The 23,500-nt window shown below is 36.7% G+C and overlaps 1 protein-coding gene across 1 annotated transcript in view; it reads left to right on the top strand.

Annotated features, from left to right (window-relative positions):
* Nucleotides 1–23,500, top strand: part of fig4 (FIG4 phosphoinositide 5-phosphatase) — a 75,857-nt gene that overhangs the window by 40,690 nt on the left and 11,667 nt on the right. Inside the window, exons 13-21 of the mRNA XM_003215643.4 lie at nt 2,210–2,255; nt 3,332–3,480; nt 5,193–5,359; nt 9,672–9,810; nt 11,830–11,888; nt 13,469–13,616; nt 14,839–14,922; nt 19,144–19,339; nt 22,085–22,167. Coding sequence (XP_003215691.2) covers nt 2,210–2,255; nt 3,332–3,480; nt 5,193–5,359; nt 9,672–9,810; nt 11,830–11,888; nt 13,469–13,616; nt 14,839–14,922; nt 19,144–19,339; nt 22,085–22,167 — 1,071 coding nt within the window. The remainder of the gene's footprint in view (nt 1–2,209; nt 2,256–3,331; nt 3,481–5,192; nt 5,360–9,671; nt 9,811–11,829; nt 11,889–13,468; nt 13,617–14,838; nt 14,923–19,143; nt 19,340–22,084; nt 22,168–23,500) is intronic.

The raw sequence follows: 23,500 nt of genomic DNA, 5'->3' as shown, positions 1-23,500 counted from the left end.
CCTAAGTACCTGATACTCATTGGTAGTCTCCCATCCAGATACTAACTAGGGCTAACCCTGCTTGACCTTCCAAGATCAGCCAAGGTCTGTTACCTTTAAGGTACTTAAAACATGTTAGGAAATTTTTATTAACTTCCATTTTATTCAGTTTTTTGCTTAACTGACAGATGATGACAAACAGTTCTAACATTGTTGACATACATAAACTGGTTTGTAGTTAATTGTAAAGCAGAAATTATTAAATTTCTCTGACAGCTTCAGGAATGTTGAGCTTATGCTCTTTTAAGTAGTCTAAATCAATAAGACATTTTACTTGAGGCATTACTCTGCATTTCTATGGTTACATTCAAAGCAGTCTAAATAGAAAACTCATTATCTTTGAGATCACTCAAATTTAACCAGTCTGAAGCTCATTTTGTGAATGACAATACCAAAGATATCAAGGATATTGAGCATTAGTCACACCTCATGGATGTTTATGCAATTGATTAGTGGTAGCTAAATAGTTTTGAACATGTGGCTGATTAATATTTATTTATTTATTTATTTCAATTATTTATACCCCGCCCTTCTCACCCGAGGGGACTCAGGGTGGCTTACAAGTGGCAATTGATGCCGTTACACTGATATACAATGAACTAAAACATTAAAACAGTTTAAACAGTCATAAAATACAATATACAAAGTTTAAAACAATGCAAAGTGCTTATGCCATTCATCCACCAGACCTTATACAAGAGCCGTAATTCAGACCGCGTCGAAGCCAACACCTGCTTATTCTTCAAATGCCTGCGTACATTTTTGTTTCATGTTCCAAGAATGCTGATTTTTTTATAGTGCAAATTGTATTAGGACTAACTCGACATTGATTATTTCCAGTCATTAGCTTTTCACTCTATGCTGTTATCAACATGCTATTAGAGACAGTTGAGTTTAGTTACTTGCATGATAGTCTAATTGTAATCGCCTTTGTATGCTCAACAAATACCTTTTTAAGATGGTGCATCTGTTAATCCAGCATTTTTAAAGCTTCAGCCCTGGATTTTAGAGCCTTTTACAGTATAAAACAAATGGTTCGATAAATACTTTGAAGGAAGAAGAGATCAGCTTTAGGAAGGCACCAATCCAAATCTAGGTGCCAAACAATAATGCCAAACATCTGTAAGGCATTTTCATTTCCACCATCAAAAGAATAAGGTCCTTACATTTCTTTCGGAATCTCCTATTCCTCCAGGGCAAGTATAAGGGTAACCTCCACCAGAACTTGACCATAAAGTTGCCTTTGAAGACCTGGAGGTTCCTGGAGAGAACATAGTAATAAAATCTATCAATAAACAAATCCACAATATGGAGGGTCCAGTAATAGCAAGCCCAGATACTTGACAGTGGATCCATGCAAATTTACACCCATACCATAGGTGTGCATGATTTAATATTTTTATACATTGTTGCTAAAAAAAGGTTTTACAGTAAACTGTTATTTATATATTTTTATTATTCACATAATCCACTGCCATTCAAGTTAATGATTTTACTAAATCATTACCAAACATTTTGTGAGGCCACTTTCCCTTTTTGTGTGATTTTTTTTGTTTCACTTTTTCCATTAATTAGGAATCTCGATACTACATATCTTCCTATAAAGGTTAAGTAAATATACATTAAAATTAAAATATTTTTCAAAGTCATAGAGAATTCAAAGCAGGACACATGATATATGTGAGGCATGAGGAATCATGAAGTCCTCTCAGTTTTGTCAGGCTGCACGTTGAAGAAGGATAGCGGATTCAGTAGAACAACATATCAAAAGTAACACAATTAGTATCACAGGTTTAAAGTAGTAATAAATAGTTTTGCAAGCATTGGTGTGAAGGATTGCTAAACAGCAAATCGATTGCTGTTGATAGACTGAAACTTACACCAAGGAAGAAGGTTATTCAGTGGTGCCTACAGTGAACCTGAATTGAAAACTAATCCTATATTATAGTTTTTATTAACTGACTTTTTCTCTGCCTGGTTGAGGTTTACTGCACCCATTCAAGTCTTCTATAGAACCATATTTCTACAGAATTATCTCCTAGAATTTAGTTCATGAGGTATAAATTGATGTGGAGGTATCTTATGGGATTTTACTTTATTGGGTAAAGATAGATTAAATCTAATTCTTACTATATAAATGCATTGTAAGATATAGTGTTCTGTCTCACAGGTGGAATGAGCTGGGAGGATTTGTGGTTCCCACTGGCCGCCTACAGGTATTGAAATGGAATTAATTTTTAAAGTGATATTATTATGAACCAATATGTGCTAAATTTCTGACATAGACAGAAATATTTTTATATGATCACCTTATCTTAAGGCTGGTGCCTTACTCTTCCCTTTAGATACAGTTGTTCCTAAATATCCCTTTTGTTGTTTTTTGCTGTTAGGTTAGCTTTGACATGTTCACTTCCAAAGGCTCTAGTCATTAGCATCCCTGCTCAGGTCATGTAAACTGAGGGCAGTGACTTCTTTATTTGAGGATATCCACATGTACTGCATTCTTCTAATTTACTTCGGCTTTGTAGCATATTGTCAGCCTAGTTCCAAGTCAGGTATTGGAAACTGGTATAAATCCATTTTTATTGTCAACTAAAATAGATTAATTGAATCAGTGGTGATTTGGTAACACTTTTGCAAGTGCCATTGATTCATTGGGTTGTACTCTAGTCAGGACTAACGTTAAGATTTGGGCCTATCTCTGCAGGCTAGTTGTGTGCAGAAGTGAGGAAATGGATTACTGGAAAGTAAGGCATAGATCTATGTAGAACTGTCATATGCTATCTTCTATATATCAATGCAATGTTAGAGTTAATTATTGTAGTTTAAATGCAAACACAACAGCTCTAATGATAATGCGAAGATTGGTTAGCTAAACTATATTCCTAATTAGTCTGATAGACACAGGTAAAATTGCACGAACTTCATATTTTGTTGAACGCAATGAATAGAAAGAAAACTATCCTCACAGAAACCTTTTCATTGAGTGGAAACCCCTATACATATAGATATTGATTTGCGGTCCGTTGTCATAAAACATAGCAAAAACCTGAACTATGTACCAAGCACACTGATACACACTATGCACATTGAACAAATTTTTAGTCTGTGGAAATGGCTTGCATGGGTTGTGAGTAGAAGGTGTGGGAAAACGTGTACTAGGGAGTCATGTGAATCATTTTCTCAACTATGGTCCATTGGTGCTGTGTATCTTACCCCACATAATTATATCCTAAAGAATAATTTGCTATTTCAAATTATAGGCCTTGTGTATGTTTCATTTCTTTCTTAGACTGGAATTCTTCGAACTAATTGTGTAGACTGTCTGGATCGCACAAACACAGCCCAGTTTATGGTTGGGAAATGTGCATTGGCCTATCAGCTTTATTCTTTAGGATTGATTGACAAACCCAACCTGCTGTTTGATACAGATGCTGTTAGGTAAGGTTTATACAATTTTTTTCCTGTAAAAATGGATATAAATTAAGCATTTTTCCTTTTTGTTGTTACTTGTTGTTGACACTTGTCTTGTTACTGTGTATCATTTAAGGTCAATAGGAATATTTGTTTTTAGCTCCTGGAAATCTGATTCACTGCAGATCCTTCAGTTTATGTCATTGTATATCTTGTTTTGTTTGTGACTTTTGTTGTTTACTCACAGGTTTTTTGTTTACTTACATTTTTTAATCTGATCATTTATATGTAATAGTGTAGTCAGCTTTATGTTATGTTTTCCTGTATAATAAAACTTTAAAATTCAAAAATAGTATTAACATCCAACTTCAGGTGCAAATTTTGTGTAATAATTCAGAGGCCTCTTTCTAACTTTGTTCTTTTATGACATTATCTCTGGTTCTGTGATGCCCAACATACTTAAAGAACTGTCAGTGATCATAAATAAATGTTTTATTTTTTCAGTTGAAAACCTCTCCAAACTAGCATGCAACATAGGCATGAATTGCCTTTATATATCTTTAGAATGGAGGAGAGGGAGAAGATGGTGGTAGATTTATAAATTGCATGTTCGCCCTGGGAGAGAACTAAGACGATATACGCTGAAGGCTTTTGAACTTACAAAAACCAAGGATCAAAGAAAAATCGCATTTTAAATGGAATTAAAGAGTAACAAAACAAAGTATTAAAATGCTGACAGGATAGGACTAGCTTTATAACCTGTCTGAAGCATAATAAAGAAAGAACCAGTTCCTTTGGCTGGAACATCCCAACAGTTCAGGTGTTACTATAAGGCCTCAGGTACTTTCTAGGTAATGTGACAAATAATGGAATTATGTTGATTATAAGTCATAGATAGGTTTATGTCGAAGAAGGCAGTCCTTCAGATATCTGAACCAATTGCTACTTTGAAGGTGAAATTATTCCCTTAAATTGAGCCTAGAAACAAACTGGATGCCAATTGATTTGGTGTATTGTGGAATACAAAAGGTCTAACCACCACATTTTTCATTAAGGAGTCCCAAGAAAACATTGCATTTGTTTAAATGAGTGGTGATTAAGGCATGAGTCACTCTAGAAAAATCTTCCTAACTAAAAAGAAATTGTGCCTGGTGCACCAAATGAAACTGAATAAAGACATTTTTGGCTATCACCAATCTGCAGTGTTCTAAGTGAGCCCAAGAGTGTTTCCATGTTGCAGACATAATAGTAAAATATTCTTCTTGTCTTCCCACATTTGGAAGTGGGGGAGCAAAGGAAGATGATTTTCCACCATCAAAAGAATAAGGTCCTTACATTTCTTTAGGAATCTCCTATATCTCCAGGGCAAGTATAAGGGTAACCTCCACCCTGGACAGGGTACAACCCTGGACCCACTGTGTCACATCACCCTGCTTTTGAAAGTTTGAATTAGCTCTGTGTCCTGATGTGTTCTTGTCTGCTCTGATCTGTGTTGTAATGTATATGATTATTTTTGTACTATTATATTGTGTTATGATATATTGTTTTATTTTGTTATATTGTATGGTGTCTGGGCATGGCCCCATGTAAGCCGCCCCGAGTCCCCATTGGGGAGATGGTGGCGGGTTATAAATAAAGTTTTATTATTATTATTATTATTATTATTGCATGCCTAGGAAATGGTCCATAGTATGCTGTGTTCCCCATGTGGGAATTCCTCACCATTCTTTTTGGTTTAGATTGTTTGAAGAATTGTATGAAGACCATGGGGATACCCTGTCACTCCAGTATGGTGGTTCTCAGCTTGTTCACCGAGTAAAAACCTACAGAAAGATAGCACCCTGGACCCAGCATTCGAAAGATATTATGCAAACTCTTTCAAGATACTACAGTAATGCATTTTCAGGTAAATTGCACTACCTTTCAGGTAGAATGTCTTCACTTTCTGCAGCCTCCCCTCCAATTGCTTGCTAATACTCCCTGCATAAATATCCCCCTTGTTGTGTTATAGTAATTACTAACAGCAGTCAGTCTTCACAAAGTGAGAACTATGTTTTTAAAAAGAACTTTAACAACTAGCCACCTAGTGTTTTTTGAATTTTTATGATAAAACTAAAATTGGGTCAAGCTAAGATAATGACAGCATACAGAGTATTTGGGTCAGGCCAAACTTCAAAATTAGTAGTACAGATACTGCATTAAGGCCTAAAGAAGGAAGGACATTGGTGTTATAATGCAGTAACAGCAGCACAATGGTTCACAGCTAGATGTCCTTTTGGTTTGTTTGTTTATTAAAAATATTTCTGTTCCTTTAACTTTATCATGACATAATTTCAACAATTCTAAATTACAATAAATAATTCTTGTACAAGATAAAAACAGAATAGTTCATTCAAACAGAGTTTTAAAGAGCAGAGTTTTAAAAGCATTTACATGTTTAAAAGGAAATTAAACACCAAAAGCTTCAACAGAAAGCCTTATGTTCACCTGGCATGAAAAAGAAACCGACGTTGGTACCAGTTGTGGCTCCTAGGGGAGAGTATTTATTTATTTATTTATTTATTTATTTATTTATTTACTACATTTATATCCCACCTTTCTCTACCCTGAGGCGGACTCAAGGCGGCTTACAAATGGCACTTATGCAGTACCTTGGGCATAAAAACACAGACATGGAATAGAATTATTAAAATTGAAACAGACATAAAACGTGTGCTATTTATCAAAGGCCTGTTCCCAAAGCCAAGTTTTTAACTCTCTTCCTAAAGGTTAGGAGGGAGGGGACTGATCTAATATTGCTATGGAGGGAGTTCCACAGCCGGGGGCCCACCACTGAGAAGGCCCTGTCTCTCGTCCCCACCCGTTGCGCTTGAGAAGGAGGTGGGGTCGAGAGCAGGGCCTCCCCAGGTGATCTTAAACTCAACAAGTGAGGTGGCTCTTAGCCAAGAGGATCTTCTGTTGTGTTTTCTTCCCCTTATATTGTTCCCACAGGTGGGATATATTTTAGCTGAGAATATCCAAAAGGGAAAAGCATTCGGCCCACTGGAGTGTTGTGTGGTTTCCAGGCTGTATGGCCATGTTCTAGCAGCATTTTCTCCTGACGTTTCACCTGCATTTGTGGCTGGCATCTTCAAAGGATCTGATGGTAGTTAAGCAGTATAATGGAGTATAACCCGGAAACTAGACAACACTCCAGTGATTCCGACCATGAAAGCCTTTGGCCAAACAGTCCACCCACTATTTACAAACTTACTTCTTAGAAGGTGGTAGACAGAATTTCACAAAATAAATGCAACATATATAGGTTAGAATGAATAATGATATAAAAGTTATCTTATTAATATCATGCCAATCCCAAATTAAGCAGAATGGAGTTTGTCCATCACTGGAGATAAGTAGCCTTTCAAGGGTTTGTGGCTTTCCAAGTGTAAGGTAGATACTGAAAAATGTTAGGTGCCAAACCAAGAAAACTCCGGAATTATTAAAACAAGGAATTGTGTTATTTCTGTTGATCTTATTTTTAAAAGTGTCCTTTCCAAATAGCTAGCAATGTTAAAAATGTGATTATTCTAACATTATAAATGTGAGTTCTTTCACTTAATGTTGTCAGGTAAATTAGAAGAGCCAATTTTAAAACGACATTTCTGATCTGTATAGAAAGGGCAATGATCACTGCAAATTTGAAATGTTAATAATACCACATTTCATGTTAGAGATTTCTGGAATCTAAAACAGTTCATTTATCCAGAAGCAGGACTGGGTTATCAATTTCCTTTTAGCCGGTGATCTGATTATTTCATCTTGTTAATCCTTGTGCACTCCGTTCTAGTCACACTACGCCTGGTATTTGAGGGTTTGTGGGGGCACTGAAGTGTTTAGACAAATTTAATTACTTCGGCTCATTAGTTCTGGTTATGTCTCTTTCTGTAAACATCATACAAAAATGTGCTATACCACACGTAGATACAATGATGATTTTTTTAATGGCTATGCAGGATTTTTCTAAATGTAGTGTTTACTTTCTGGACCTGTTGCTAAGTGAGAACTACAGCCATTTTCATCCATGCTTCAATTTGCATTGCTTCTTTTTAATGAAATAAAAATTTTAAAGCATTGTTTATCTGTTGGAAACAATTAGTTTGGTAACCTATTTTCACTTGAACAGTCAACACTAATTCTTTGAGGCAACACTTGTTTATTGGCGTGCTGCTATCTTTTTCCTATTTATATAATGCCAATTGAATTTTTCAGTTTTGTGTACTTTTCTAAAACTGTGGCACATCTTTTGATGTAATTATAGTCTCCATCCCAGAGTGGGCAATAGTCAGAAATTGGGCAGTTTTGTTGTTCAGCAGGGACATTGAGAGCCATACCGCCCTTCTGGGTCACCCATTCCCACTTAAAAAAAAAACCAAACCTATTTTTGGTTCAAAATGCCTTTCAGAGTTCCCTGTTGGGCTTTGCTCATGTTTGTGGTGAGAGTGGAGTGAGGACAAGACTGTTGTTGGTTCTTTTAAAATAGGAAGCAAATCAGAAAATAATGTCAATTTCACTTCGTGATTAAATTAAAGGTTGCTCTTGCACCTAAATCAGATAAGTGGGGGAAGTTGAAAATTTGACCCTTGTGTTCCTTGGTGGACATTTCAGGGAAATTTTGTCAAAAACAAAATCTCTTTAATTTTGGAGAGGACCTTAAGATGTACATTTCCTCAGTCTTATTCTTAGCTAATTCTACAATTTCATTTTGGACTGTCACTCTTTTCTTCGAGAGAGATGGGTTCCAAAGCAAGATACCCTAAATGAAATGAGAACTGAAATGACTGATAGGTGGAGGAAAGAGGTTTACAAATGCACTGGGAAGGGTTATCTTTTATCATTTTAGTTCCCCTATTTTTTTTTAAAAAAAACAACACTTCTAGCATCCTTGGGATGATAGTTGTGAGACAGTTGAATCTGTGCATGCAAAGAGAAGGTTCCACCTGGGGTTTTTTCAATTGCAGAAACTTTTGCTGCTGTTTTTCCTCTCCTACCAAGGTCTGACTAAGCAGAAGAAGATGGAGAAGACTAAACCATGACTAGTACTTGAAATGTGATATATGATGCATCTACATCTTAGTCCAAAGCTATCAAATAATTAAAAATAACAATTGCAGGATGGGAAGCTGACAGGTCGAATGGTAGCTTATTTCTTCTTCTCTTGCTGGCGACATATGGAAGTATGGGATGGCTTCGGATCCAATGTATCAAAGATTTCTGTCAGTACTAGCTTATCTCCATCCTCTTTCTACTAAGTTAGACTTTTTTTTATGAAGAATGGGGATAGGAGCTAAATGAAGATGACTCTCTGCAAAAAAATATGTGGAGTCATATAATTCACTCACAGAGGCAACATGGTATAGTGGTTTGAGTATTGGATTATGATTCTAAAGAACAGAGTTAGAATAACCTGTTGGCTATAGAAACCCAAAGACAAAAATCTTGCCAAGGAAATTACATGATAGCCATTTAAGGCTTGCCATAATTTAGTAAGGAGTGAAGGAAGATAGACTCTTTTGAACTGTGGTGTTGGAAGAAAATTCTGAGAGTGCCTTGGACTGCAAGAAGATCCAACCCGCCCACACTCCAGGAAATAATGCCTGACTGCTTACTGGAGGGAAGGTTATTAGAGGCAAAAATGAAGTACTTTGACCACATAATGAGAAGACAGGAAAACTTGGAGAAGAGAATGATGCTGGGGAAAGTGGAATGAAAAAGGAAGAGGGGCCAACCAAGGGCAAGATGGATGGATAGTATCCTTGAAGTGACTGGCTTGACCTTGAAGGAGCTGGGGGTGGTGATGGCCAACAAGAGCTCTGGCGTGGGGTGGTCCATGAAGTCATGAAGAATCGGAAGCGACTGAATGAGTATACAACAACATAATACAGTAAAAAACCTGAAGACAAATAACACAACCATTCACCCACAAATTTATCTGCATAAAATCCTTTAGGCTTGAAATTGATAAGAGCCGATTTCAGTCCTCAAAACCAGAGGTAAGAAAACTCCAGATGTTTCAAATTTGAGCCCCATAATAATTGTCTGAATTGACTGGTGCATGACAGTTGTACTCCAGAACATCTGAAGGACATTCATTTGCCTTCCCTTGCTCCAAATGATAAAAATGAATACATCAATCATTGGTATGTGTATGTGTGATGTAAATGACACATCTCTTCTAGATGCTGATAGGCAAGATTCAATTAATCTGTTCCTGGGAGTATTTCAGCCTGAGGAAGGGAAGCCTCACCTCTGGGAGCTTCCTACTGATTTTTACTTGCACCAGAAGGACACAATGAATCTTCTTCAGACAAGGCGAAGGTAATTATTGCTCTATGAAATATACAGATAATTTAAGAGCTCAAAGACAATTTTATGTGCTCTAAATATACATTTTAGCATTTGTGAAAGTACTACCCCTTCCAATCTATTTTATTAAGTGGGAGGATCCTGGCACATTTGAGAGGATTATGGAGTGGAGATAAAGATCTGAATGTTAAACTTAGTTTTTTAAAAATAATCTGTCTAGATGTATGCTTCAAGATAAAAAGTAAATGTCCAGAAATTTGTGTTGTCTGGTTTTATTAGAAAGCATTTCTTTAAAATGTTACACAGAGAGCTATAAGCAACACATAAAGTGCAAATGGAGCAAAACTGATCAAACAAAATAAAACAACAACCATTAAAACAACTATTTTTTCCTGAAAAAATGAGGCAAACATGAGTCAAAAGGTAAAAGAGTTTAAAGGTCTTGCATCATTTCCAGTAGACAGATTGCCACAACTTAGAAGTACACAGTAAATGCTCAACTTCTATCCATTCAAGCTGGCATAATGGAAGCCTATTGTGTGGGACCTAGTGTTTGGACTGTGACTGACATAAAGGCTTTTGGTGAGAAAACAGCTCCTTCATTATGTGGGTCCCATACTTTGCAGGATGTTGAGATCAAAAAATGAAACAGCAAGCCACTCAAAGAGGCAGGAAGCCTCCAGATACATAGAATGAGGCTGTTAATCTGTTTTGCATATCAGTCTCTATTGAGTAGAAATCTATATTCTGCTTTCCCCCCCTAGATATTGATGCTACTGTGCCTTAACCCTTCTCCCCTCCCTGAAAGCTCAGAACTTTAATTAGGCCAATAAATGTATTACACTTTTTATCTTAGTGCAAGTTATTACAAATGTGGTGAGTGGTTACATGTTGTCAGGATTCAAGACAAAGGGGAAAAAATTAAAATATGACTAAAATGGATGGCTTCTAAAGATTATTAGAGCAATTCATGTAGGATGAGCCTATCTGTCCTTATTTGGTGTCAGGCCCATATACAATATTATATGTCAAAAGCAATCCTTCTGAAAAGGTGTTAAACAGAGAGAGAAGACCATTATCCCTATGCCCAGCTTCTGGAATTCCCATTGGCAACTGTGTGATCAGATTGTTAGGCTACATAGGAAGCCTACCTGGTCTATTCTGACAAGGCTTCTCTTAAACTATTTGTTAAGGAGCCCCCGGTGGAGTAGTGGATTAAAGCCTCGTGACTTGAAGATTGGGTTACTGACCTGAAGTCTGCCAGGTTCGAATCCCACCTGGGGAGAGCGCGAATGAGCTCCCTCTATCAGCTCCAGCTCCATGCAGGGACATGTGAGAAGCCTCCCACAAGGATGGTAAAAACATCAAAACATCCAGGCGTCCCCTGGGCAACGTCCTTGCAGACGACCAATTCTCTCACTCCAGAGGCAACTCAAGTTGCTCCTGACACGAAAAAAAAACTTTGTTTTCTTTCTCTTTTGGTAGTTTCACTTATATACAAGTATGGGTATATTTTCATAAAAAGAAAGATCAGGTCCCTTCTCTGGGGAGCTCAAAACTGAGATAAAAGTAAATGGGGAAGTTTATTACTTTACTTAGGGTGAATCACCACTCTAGAAATAATGTAATTTGGAGTTGACCTGTTGTGTAATTTATAGCAGGGCAAAATTAGACTTAGGGTGTATTTACACTATAGAATTTATATGGAATTATGGAAGCTGTAACTTAACAAGGTCTTTAGCTTTCTCTGCCTAAGAGTATTGGTGTCTCACCAAACTTCAGCTCCCGTGATTCCATAGCATTGAGCATTAATCCTAGAATGTGTAGAGGTACTCTTAGTTTGAGTAGGTTATAAGGATTAAAGCAGTGGATATTGAGGGGAAATTTAAAAGGAGTATGTACATCATACAGTTGTTATGAAAGGCAGCTCTGGGCACAACAGGTTTCAAAAGAGACAGACTGATGTATGCAGCTTCAGGAGATCTTTCAGAACGTTTTAAAAAAGATTGTACTTTTTGTTCTATTTCTAAGCTACACTTTCTGGTGGACTCCAGGTGTACTGAAATACTTACCACTCCCTTACGATGAAGGTAAGTTTCATTTTTTTACTTATTTTAAAGAATGAGCACAATTTTCTTACAACAGCAACATAAAAATCATTAAACTAATAATTGCATAAAACAAAATATTTCTCTTACCTAAAGTGTTGTTGTCATTTATTTCTGTTCCCCCTTTTCCCCCAACATAGGAACTCAAAGTCATTCATATCTTTTAAAAAATACAGTTTAAAATATACAAATAATAAAATAGCATTAAACTGATTATAATACTAAAATAATTCAAACCAGAATGCAAGAAAAAAAATGTCCTTTAAAAAGATATGAACAGTTCAGGTAAAACAGCACAGCTCCCCTGAGCTTGTTCTTTAAATATTTCTGTTTTAAAAGCCTGTCTAACCAAAAAGGTTTCAGTCTGCTGAGGAAAGGACAGTAAAGGGGCAAGACATTTTAGCTTCCCTGGGAAAGAAGGTTCCAGAATCCAGGGGCAATTACCGAGAAGGCTCTTTCATTCCCACCAACCATGCTTGTATTTCTGGTGGGACTGAGAGAGGGCTTCTCCTGATGGTCTCAGAGCCTGGGCTAGCTCGTTCGGGGAGACATAGTGAACCGAGTAGCCTGGATGTGATCCATATAGGGCTTTATAGGTCATAACTAGCACTTTGAGTTGTGCCCAGAAACAAACTGCCAGCTGGTCTGTGTTCTGAAATCATCAGGGGAGGCTTTTCTCAAGAATGGTTGGTGGGGATGTCAGAGAGGACCTTCTTGGTGGCTGTCCCACTAGAGCTCTAGCAATCAAAGAAGTTGTGTGATCTGTTTAGCCATCCCTCAGTTAGCAATCTGGCTGCAACTCTTTGGACCAGCTGAAGTTAGCAAACATTCTTCAACCGTAGCCCTAAACACAGGCATTGTACAGTAATCCAAATGAAATGTAACTCAGTCATATACTGTCATGGCCAGATCTGACATCTCAAGGAATAGGTGCATTTGGCACACAAGCTTGAAGCATCAGTATCAGCAGTGGGGCCTTCAAAGACTCCGGTTGGGACGTTGACAGTGGCCCAGTAATGCAAATCCTGAATGTAGCTGAATTCCTAGAGACACCAGTGTTTATTGAGGGATCAGTTTCCATTCAGTCCTTCATGTGGGTGTGGTGTTTGACATTTTAAATATTAGTTCAATTAATTGAGTATTATACTGTGTGTTGCTGCTGTTTAGGGGGTTATAGCTCTGCTTTTTTGCACTCCTCATTTTTCAAAAACCACTTTAGTTAGCAGCGCCCCCCACCGCCCGAAGTATAAATTAATAAATACATGTTTGCCTATACCTATATCAAATCAGTGACATAAAATGGTGCTGCAGTAGGTTTTTTCTCATACCCACTGCTGAGATTAGTCAGGTAAATTAATGTAAAGATGTTGAAATGAAGAGAAATTAACAGTTCACAATACTTCGACAGTAATGATAATAATAATAATAATACATTTATTATTACCCGTCTCTCCCTGTGGTTGTACACACATGCACACTCCTACTTACTTGTAATTTCAAGATGTACTTACTTATAAGAGATTTCCTTTGGAATTAGATGTTTTTCTGTGTGTTTTTTTTAGTGATATGTGCTGAAAATAGAAGGAAGCTAATGGTGAAGAAATTTCATAAGTTTGATGAAGAAGTTGACATTCATAATGAATTTTTTCGGCCTTATGAACTTAGCAGTTTTGATGAAACGTTTTGCTTGGCCATGACAAATTCAACACGGTAGGCCTATTTTATTTTTGAACATGTAATTTTGAGTCAGCTTCTGTAATTTCAAAAGTGACTTTCATTAAGTAGCATAAATTCCATTTGCAGACTTATACAGGAGAAAATGGGCTGTTAAAATTCACATACATCTGCAACCAAATGTGAGTGCACATCTCCATGGTCAACTAAAGTTGTGACTATGGACAATAGACAACAACACATATTGCACTTATGCAGTCATGCACAAAAAAGCCACAGGTGCAACTCTGCTTCTATAGCATTGAACTAATGCAGTATTTCCACATACCATTGTCTAGCCTCTTCTTTGAGGAAGCTTATGCACCAACAGACAGAATAGGATTATTTGGATGTTGATCCTGATATATAGCCGCCTCCACCATAGAACTATTTTCAGATGCTGTTCATTTGAGAATAGGTGCAGTCACCTGTTCATGTTGCTCAGCTATAAAGAAGTGAGTCCTATCCTGTGTTTCTTATACACAGCAACACCATTTATTAAATATATAATATTGGGTCTTTGAGACAGTTAGCCCAAACATAAATACACTTCTTAGCCCAAACCAACTTTAAAGATTTCTTACGTTAACTATAGTCCTCCCCCTCCTACTTTACACCAATGTGCATTGTTCATTGAAGCTATTTCATATTTTTACATTGCCAATATTTATTAATTTAAACTACAACAAATGTTGGTTTATGCACTGAATATGTATTTTAGCAATGTCATCATCATACATAATTTGGTTTGTTTCTACTTTACTTTTTGGTACAGAGTAATTTCTTCCTTCAATTTCTGTCCTACCTTCTCTCTATGGAGCTCAAGGTAGTATACATGGCTATCCTCCTTATTTTTTTTCTCCTTACAGCTTTATGAAGTAAGTTAGGCAGAGATTGATTGATTTGTGTCTTATTATGGAACCCAAGACAACTGATAACAAAGTAAATACGACAGGAAAAAATTAAAACATTAAAATAATTAACTGAAACGTGAAGAATGACCTGTACAGATTATAAGTAAAACTGATACCTACCCAAAGGTTGCCCAGTGGGCTTTATGACTCGGAAAGATTTAAACCCCTCCAATCTCTTAATCCATATTGGATCTTAAATTGTGCCTGATGTAACTGTTCATTCTGTTTAACAAGAAACTGTTTTCACAGAGGTAACTGAACTTTTTCTTGAATTACTGATTCCCCCTTCCTTTTTTCTTCTTCAGAGATTTTATGCCTAAGAACATTGGCATTGATCCCAGCCCATTTACTGTACGTAAACCTGATGAAACTGGAAAATCTGTTTTGGGGTAAGAAAATGTATGGTTTTATACCCTTTTATATATGTTGTTTGTTTTATTTCTTTACTTACACAAATTCTACATTAATGTTGGACATAATTATATGAAATCCCTAAATTAGATTTATCAATCAAAATGGCCAATGTTTCCTGCTGTAGATAAGATTTAGAAGGCGCTTGGGTAAAATGCACACAAAACATTGTTACTTTAGATCCTTGATTCAGGATCTTGGATTAAGAAAACCTCAAAAATTTCAATAAGAAAGCATAGGAAAATAAATAATAATTTTAAAAATGTATTTATATTCTGCCCTCTCTCCCCAAGGGGACTCAGGGCCGATTCCAACAAAAAATGGCAAACATTCATTGCCAAACGCATTCACAAATAAAAAATACAAAAGCAAACGAATCAAATAACAAAAGGAAACAACAACATTGAAAAAATTGAACAAAAATTAAATAAAAACATAACCTATTAATTATCTTACATCAGTGGTTCTCAACCTGGGGTCTCATTAAGATATAGTCATTCCCTTGTGAAAAATGGTTGGCTACAGAGCCTCAAATGATTTAGTTATACAATCATAGAGTTGGAAAAGAGCTTGTGGGCCATCCAGTCCAACCCCAACAATTATCTAATTGTTTGCTGAAATACAGTATTAATTCACTTCCTGTTTATATTGAAAGGAGATCAGTAACAATGTTTCCTGTTCCTCTTGTTTCTCTTTATACTGTCTGAAAAAGGCAGTTGTGTTCCCTTTTTGTGTACTACCCTTTGTATATAAATGGCATTCTGATAGTTGGAGGTTGGAAATATGGTAGTGTCTACTACACACATCCCTTCATAACCAAATTACTGATTATATATGTTGCAGTAGTGATGCTCAGAGGTGTTTTACAGTTTCCATATTAATTTTAGTGGATCTGAGGCTTCTTCCTTGCATGTACAAATAAAATTACTTTCCAAACAGAATTCATAAGTGCTAGCAAGTAGTGGAAAAAAATAATTTCTGTGATCTGCTGTAGTAACTGTTTTTAACTTTGTGCTGGGACGTCTCTGAACTTGTATTGCTCTTTCCAGTTATTCTTGAATTTTTGTAATGCTTTGTAAAAAATAGTTCCCATTTGTATCTTCATGATTGCTGTGTTTGAAATACAAGAACTCCTTGTCCTTTTGACTGTGTGTAAGAATCTGTTCTGAGGTCTTTAATTCTTTAAATCTGTCCTCTTCGATTTCTGGTTGCTATCCTTTTCTTTAAGGATCATCCTGATGCAGTTTCGTTATTACTTCTCTCTTGTTTGTCTCTCAAACCCTATTTGCCAAAAGCACATTCTGTATTTCTAAGGAAGAAATTACTTCAGTATGTGCATAAAATCAATGACTATCTTTTCTCAGAATCCTAAAGTGAAACTATATGCTTAATATTTCAGAAGCAGTAGACTAGTTCAGTTGTATTATTTGCTTGAAACAGCTCCAATTTTTTAGGGTTTTTTTCCCCAAAGTGTAACGGTATCAAAATGTTCTTCTCCTGGTCTGGAGACACTGTACATATTGTTCACTAGCTAGCAATTTATAGTTTTCTAGGATTCTACTGTAAGTATCTTGAAAGACTTTATCTGTTGTATTTGCAGTATAATTCTCTCCAATAATAAAGCCATTTTAATTGAGCGTTTTTTGTAGCTCGGTTTAAGATGTGGTAGTCAGTGTCCACAAAAGAATGACAAAAAAGTTCAAATAGTCCTGTATAGTGATAATAATAAAAAGCAAAGAGTAGTTTGTTAGGAACAGTTAAAAATCAACCCAGGGACTAACGCTCTGACAGGCCAATGGAACAAAAAGTGGCAAAAAATGGACTGATATAGAAGAGTTTGTGGAGTATTTTGTGAAGCCCTGTGACAGATAATTGATGTTGATTTAAAATTCTTCAGGACTGTTTTGTCCTTGTTTCCATCTTCCAGGTCCATACTCAGACTTCCCCTAGCAGATTAACTCATGACCTGGATGGAATGAGAAAGAGCGAAACATAGACTTCCTCCCATTTCATAGTCAATAATTCCAATAATACTGAATACTCAGAATCAGGAGTAGTCTGCAAGTCTGTGTGCTCCCTTCCTAAACCTTCCCTTTGACATGAAGATTGCCCACCACTACTGGTGTCCAGCTTTTACCTTTGACCAGACCCAAAGATTGGAATGTTACCAGAGAAGCCTTAGCATTCTCTTTCATTCACACTTTATGATCCGGCACAATTGTTAAGATCTTCTCAGAAAGCTCTGCTCTCATCCCACCCCCATTGCAGGCGTGATTGGCGGGGACGGGAGATAGGACCTTCTCGATGGTAGCCCTGTGGTTGTGGAACTCTCTCCCCAATGACATAAGAACAGCACCCTCACTCTTAAGCTTCAGGGAAAATCTTGACCTGGCTATTTAAGCAAGTGTTTGGGGATTAACATGACCCAGAACTATGATGGAAGCTGTATAAAAACGGTGAAAGCAATTGGTTTAATGTTGGTAAAGTTGAGTTGGTGTTAGATGTTTGATATGTTTTAATCATCTGAAAGATTACTTATAATTGATATGTACAGTGTTCCCTCACTACTTCGCGGTTCACTTTTCGCGGATTCGCTGTTTCGCGGTTTTCAATAAACTCTAAAAGACTATTATAAATCATAAAAAATTACAATTTAGAGCCTAATGAAGGGAGGAAGGAGAAGCCAAAGGGAGAGAAAAGGAGCCCAAGCGGCAACGGGAGGAGAAGGAGGCGATTTATCAACACACGATTGGTTGATAAAGACTTAAAATAGTGTATAACTTCTAAAATAATGTATAAATATTAAAATAAATATAGTGTCCCTACTTTGCGGATTTTCACTTATTGCGCGTGGTCCTGGAACCTAACCCCATCAATAAGTGAGGGAACACTGTATATGTTTTTATCATTTTATAATACAGTGTTCCCTCACTTATTGTGGGGGTTACGTTCCAGGACCACCCGCGAAAAGTGAAAATCTGCAAAGTAGGGATGCTATACAATCTCACTGGCAAGTAGCGTCTCTGTCCTCGCCTCTCAAGCACACACATGCCTTGTGAGGCAAAAACAAAGCTGCTTTAGCCTCCCTTTCTCTCCCTTTTCTCTCCTGCAAAACAGCGAGGATGTGAAAAGCAAACCGCGAAATAGTGAGGGAACACTGTACTGTGTTTTACTGTGTCTCAGGAGTGAGAAGGGCGGGGTTTAAGTACAGTAAATTCATTAATTACTTAATTAATGATCTCTCTTGAAGTAGAGTGGAGAGGGTTAAACCCATTAGGTTTCAACATAAGGTGCTTATTTCAACATTAACATTAGGAATTATAGAACTGATGGAGGCATCACAACCTCTGAGGATGCCTGCCATAAATGTGGGCAAAACGTCAGGAGAGAATACTTCTGGAATATGGCCATACAGCCTGGAAAACATACAACACATTGACATTAGTTTGGTTAATATCATTGCCCACAATGGCAGATTTCTTGTTGGTGCTCTCAAAGTGCTGTTTGGGGAATTTAAGTTGTCTTCGCCAGCTTGGCACTTTCCAGATTTATACAAATCCCACAGTTTTCTGTTTGTTTATGGTTGGTGTGATATGTAGTCCAAGGAGAAGGTTGTAGTTTGTCAACCTATACCATTAAGTTGTGCCACTTATCAACCCCATCTCTTCTTTTTACCCACTACACTCCTGGCCTCATTTATACTAACCTTCAGACTAAAAAAAAGTCAAATGCTTCTAAAGCCAGGATTTGAAATTATATTTAAAACAACCAAATAACTAAAATAAACTATTTATTACTTGAACATACTCAACATTGTCATCACTTCTTTCAGTACTTTAGAAAGATACCTTCACTATGCCCTTGTTTTTCTTGTTCCATTAGAGCATTACTTTAATCTGTTACTTCCTATCTCTGCACAAATTATCCTTTCCTGGTCAGGATTTGTTGTCATAAACGGTAGCCGTGTAAAGCATGGCTGGTGGGATTTGCTCGAGAGAGAAGAAAACCCAAGAAACAAACGTAAGAAAGGGAGCATTTAATCCTACCTCACTCCCAATCCTTTAATGGGAGATCTAGACAAAGCTAAATATTGGGCCCACCTAAGAAAGAGAATTAGCCTTGTCTTGCCCTTGCCTTGCTAATGGCTCATTGCAATTGTAGTGAAAGAAACTAATGCATAATTACTCTTATTATCTTAGGAACAAAAGTAACAGAGAAGAAACTGTGCTGCAGCGCAAAACGGCGGCTAGTGCTCCCCCACCCCCCAGTGAAGAGGCTGTGTCAAGCAGCTCTGAGGATGATTCTGGGACAGATAAGGAAGACGAGGGGGCTGTGTCTCAGCGTTCAACACCTGTGAAAATAACAGATACAGGAGATAATACCAAAATAACAGAAGTAAGTCATAGTTTTAACCTATGTGTAGGTTCTGGAGTTGTGTTTCACATGCATTTAAGATTGCTTGGACATACATGTCTGGCTTGTGTAGTGCGTTTGAGATATTTCACTCACTAGATAGGAAGATTATAATGTATGTATATATATGTGTGTGTGTGTATGTATATGTGTGTGTGTGTATATATATATGTGTGTGTGTGTGTGTGTGTGTGTGTGTGTGGAGGCCATAAACATTGAAATAGGGTCTTCAGAAGCATCTGTATTTCTTTAAAAGTTATTGAAATAAACATCTTATAACTCATTAGATTTCAAGCTTAAAATCTATTGTTAAGGACTAATTTGTATCAGGCTCTTAAAGTAATCTAGGTAAGTGAACTATGAATGAAAAATGGGTTAACAGGGGATTGACTTAATGTAGAAATATGGTTTAATAAAGAAGTTCCAAATTTGAGCACTAATTTTGCCAAATGATGCTTTTGTGTTCTTCAGAACCATTATAATAGCTCAATATCTGGGGATGTGAATGAAGATTTATAAAACACAATAACCGGAGACAGCTTAGCAATTTTAAATTGCAGCCTGGATTTTTAAATGGCAGAGGGAATGAACACAGACAATTCCTAGTAGGATGAATGCCAATTATGATGCCATTTGAGCTGGAAAAAAGGGAAAACCAGAGAGGGATCTCACGTCTCTGGCTAGTTTGCTCCACAATCAGTGCCTGAATATAGTCTGCTTGCTCTGGGGGAATGTGGTATTGTTTGGAGAATATTCACTATTTCCAAGGGTTGTCAGATTGACCCAAATCATTCATCATTCTAAGCAGCTGCACTACAGGATCTGATGTAAAGTTGTGAGAGATAAATTCATTTTTATATTACATCTTCTGCATTAGAGTAACAGATACTGTTTCCACCGCTCCACTTGACCTCAGGGAGGGCAAGGCTGGCCTTTTCCCTTTAATTACGGCAAAGGAGGAGTAATGGGGTGGGATTACTTCTTTCATGGCCCTCTTCAACAAGAAAGACTTCTTGCCTCTGCTTCTTGGCAGTATGCTTTCCTCGTTCTTCTGTCCCTCCCTGTTTTTTTCTGGTCATATTCTCATATTCTCATTCCTTTTCCTCATTTATATTATTTTCCCTATCTGTATTTGTTTAGATGTAGACATTTTAAGGTTAGCATCTGAAAATCACAATAAAAGTCAGCAGTGTTCCTTTCCACTTCCAAACTTCACATTCTTATATACTCAGTTTCCCCCAAAATAAGACCTCTCCTGAATATAAGACCTAGTAGAAGTTTTGCTGAATTGCTAAACGTAAGCCCTCCCCTGAAAGTAAGACCTAGCAAAGTTTTTGTTGTGAAGCATGCCCGCGGAACAGAACACCAGAGCATGCAGGATTGGTAAATGTACATACCATAGATTGTTGTACATGGAAATAATGGTAGTAACAAGAAATTCGTGATAGGATTCACAGTTTGTCTTGTCATGCTGGTTTGTGATGACAAGTACTGTACAGTATATAATAAATGTTAATTTTTTTGTTCAACAATAAATGTGAATTCTTCTTCATGGAAAAATAAGACATCCCCTGAAAATAAGACCCAAGTGCATTTTTGGGAGCAAAAATTAATTAATTAATTAAGACTGTCTCTCATATATATATATATATATAGAGAGAGAGAGAGAGAGAGAGAGAGAGAGGGGGGGGGTCTTTTATTTTGGTACTTACCAAAATGATTTAGGGAACTGTTAGCTGAGTTGCTCTTCTATCTATCTATAAGCTACAGTAAAATATGAAAACATTCCAGGAATTTGAAAGAAATAAATGTCGGTGAATTTCTTGAAGGATAAGATTAAAAGATGAAGGCTTGTTATACTGACACATCCAGCACTGAAATATAATTTAATGCTGCAACTAATTTATACTTATTACACAGTTCTGCAGTTTCATTAAATAAAATCATTAGAAAATTCAAAAGAAATTACCATTGTTTTATTCCTGTGTACTATACCTCACACAAAAATAGCCGTTCTTTCCTAAATTCTTTTCTAAACTGAAAGGATGTGAAATGTTTACCCCAAATGATCTAGCACAGTGATTCTCAACCTGTGGTCCCCAGATGTTTTGGCCTTCAACTCCAAGAAATCCTAACAGCTGGTAAACTGGCTGAGACCAAAAACACCTGGGGACCCACAGGTTGAGAACCGCTGATGTAGCATCTCTAAACATTTTCATCTGAGAACTCAAAATTTGCATTTTTCTTTTCTTTTTTCATACACAAACACATTTCCCTATTACTTCTTTTGCCATAGAACAAATTAATCAGTATATTTCAAATTAATTAAAATAAAATATATTTAAAGCACCACCTGCTGAGATTCGAAAAGCACCTTTTTATGTCAGACCAGTTAAACTACTAAGGCAAATGAAGGCTTTACTGTTGCCTGTGTTATGGAAGATAGATTGCACAGCAATTCGAGAAGACTGTGAAATCATCTTTGTAGCAGTTGAGATATAAAACTGGCATCTTTTAAAAAGACAGCAGCTGCTGAAGTCAAATTTGCGGTTCTTTGTGGCTGCTGAGTCAATTGTGTTGCATGATTACCATGCAATATGTTTTATTTTTTAATGTTGCTGTCTTGGAAGTCACCTTGCCTTTAGGAGAAAGAAGTTATAAATGTTTAAACAAGCATGGAGTCCAAGACTAATTTTTACTGGGATCTCTGTCTCTTTTCCTCCTCAGAATGTAGTACAGCCTATAAAAGATGTATATGGTATTAATCTCTCAGAATCTCCTTCAGAAGATGATCTCAGCATATACACAAGGTAATATGTTTCAAGTTATGTTGGTGATGTCGACAGTAAACAGGTTTTATTTATTTATGCATATTTAAGTCTCATTTATTTCAATAGGACGGTCAATAAATTAAATAGATTTATACATACCTTTATATTTTAGCTGCATTGTGTCCAGCGATTCTATATAATGAATGTTTATGTATGTGTATATAAAGCTGTGCATCCACCCCATATATTTTTAAAAGATCCTATTCTTTCTCCAAGAGCTCAGTTCTTCTACTAACATTATTTTTAAAGGAATCGTATGGGTAGAAAAAGGGAGAGCTAGCTATTAGCCTTAGGTTACAATAAGAATTTCAAATCAGATTTTCCCATTCCTGTTTTCTAGATGTTGTTGTACATATTGGTTCTGAGCAGAAGTAAACAACTTCCCTAGATCCAAGGACTATGTACATAATTTCCCCGGACCTAGAAGGACCTTACTTTGTATGCCTTATACTGTAGGGGTTTTCTCTAGTGAGAGATTCTTGACCCATGAATTGTATGGATCATGACCATAATTTAATCAGAATTTTAGGTTCCATGTGTTTGTTTTAAGCCTGGGGAGGACTTTTTCTCAAATAGAAAACAGCAAGCTATTATGCTTATCAACTGGCTGTATTGTCCTGTTGTATGTTGAGGAGAATGTTATCACACTTTTTCTACAGTTAGAATGAATGAATGTATGTTTTGTTTCCTCACTAGAGAACTTTGAGCACAGTCTTAGGTTGTCATCTTCTTGGGGAAATTCTGTTTTTGCATTTCCTTCATGAACCATGTTGATGGATAAGACACATTTAAAATTTCCTTGCATTTATTGTTTCTTGCCATTTGAAATATGAGGTTAGATTTAATAATAATAATAATAATAATAATAATAATTTTATTTTTGTACCCCGCCACCATCTCCCCAGAGGGACTCGGGCGGCTCACAGATATAAAACCAGCATACAGTGATATCAAATATAAATATCAAATACAAAAACACACAAATAAATTTAAAAGGCATTAAAAAATCACAATCATTATAAAACACATGAAAACCACAGCAATAAAAACATAAAATGAGCTGGGCAAAGTGCACTGAGTGAAACTTGTAAACAAGAAGGAAATTAAGGTGCTACAAGGTCATGGGAAGAGCCTTAAACTGGGGTGAACTCTGAGGCTATGTCAAGGAGTTAACCAGCAGGTACAACTGGTCAGAAGAAACCGCTAGTACAAGTGTTTAGCATACAGTGGGCGGTACTTCTTCAAAGGCCTGTTTGAAGAGCCAGGTTTTTAGGCTCTTCCTGAACACTTCCAAGGTGGCAGCTTGCCTAAT

The sequence above is a fragment of the Anolis carolinensis genome, chromosome 1 (genome assembly GCF_035594765.1).
Source record: "Anolis carolinensis isolate JA03-04 chromosome 1, rAnoCar3.1.pri, whole genome shotgun sequence".
NCBI classification, from domain to species: Eukaryota; Metazoa; Chordata; class Lepidosauria; order Squamata; family Dactyloidae; genus Anolis; species Anolis carolinensis.
Note: the sequence above shows the minus strand (reverse complement) of the source record. Positions and strands in the feature narration are given on the sequence as shown.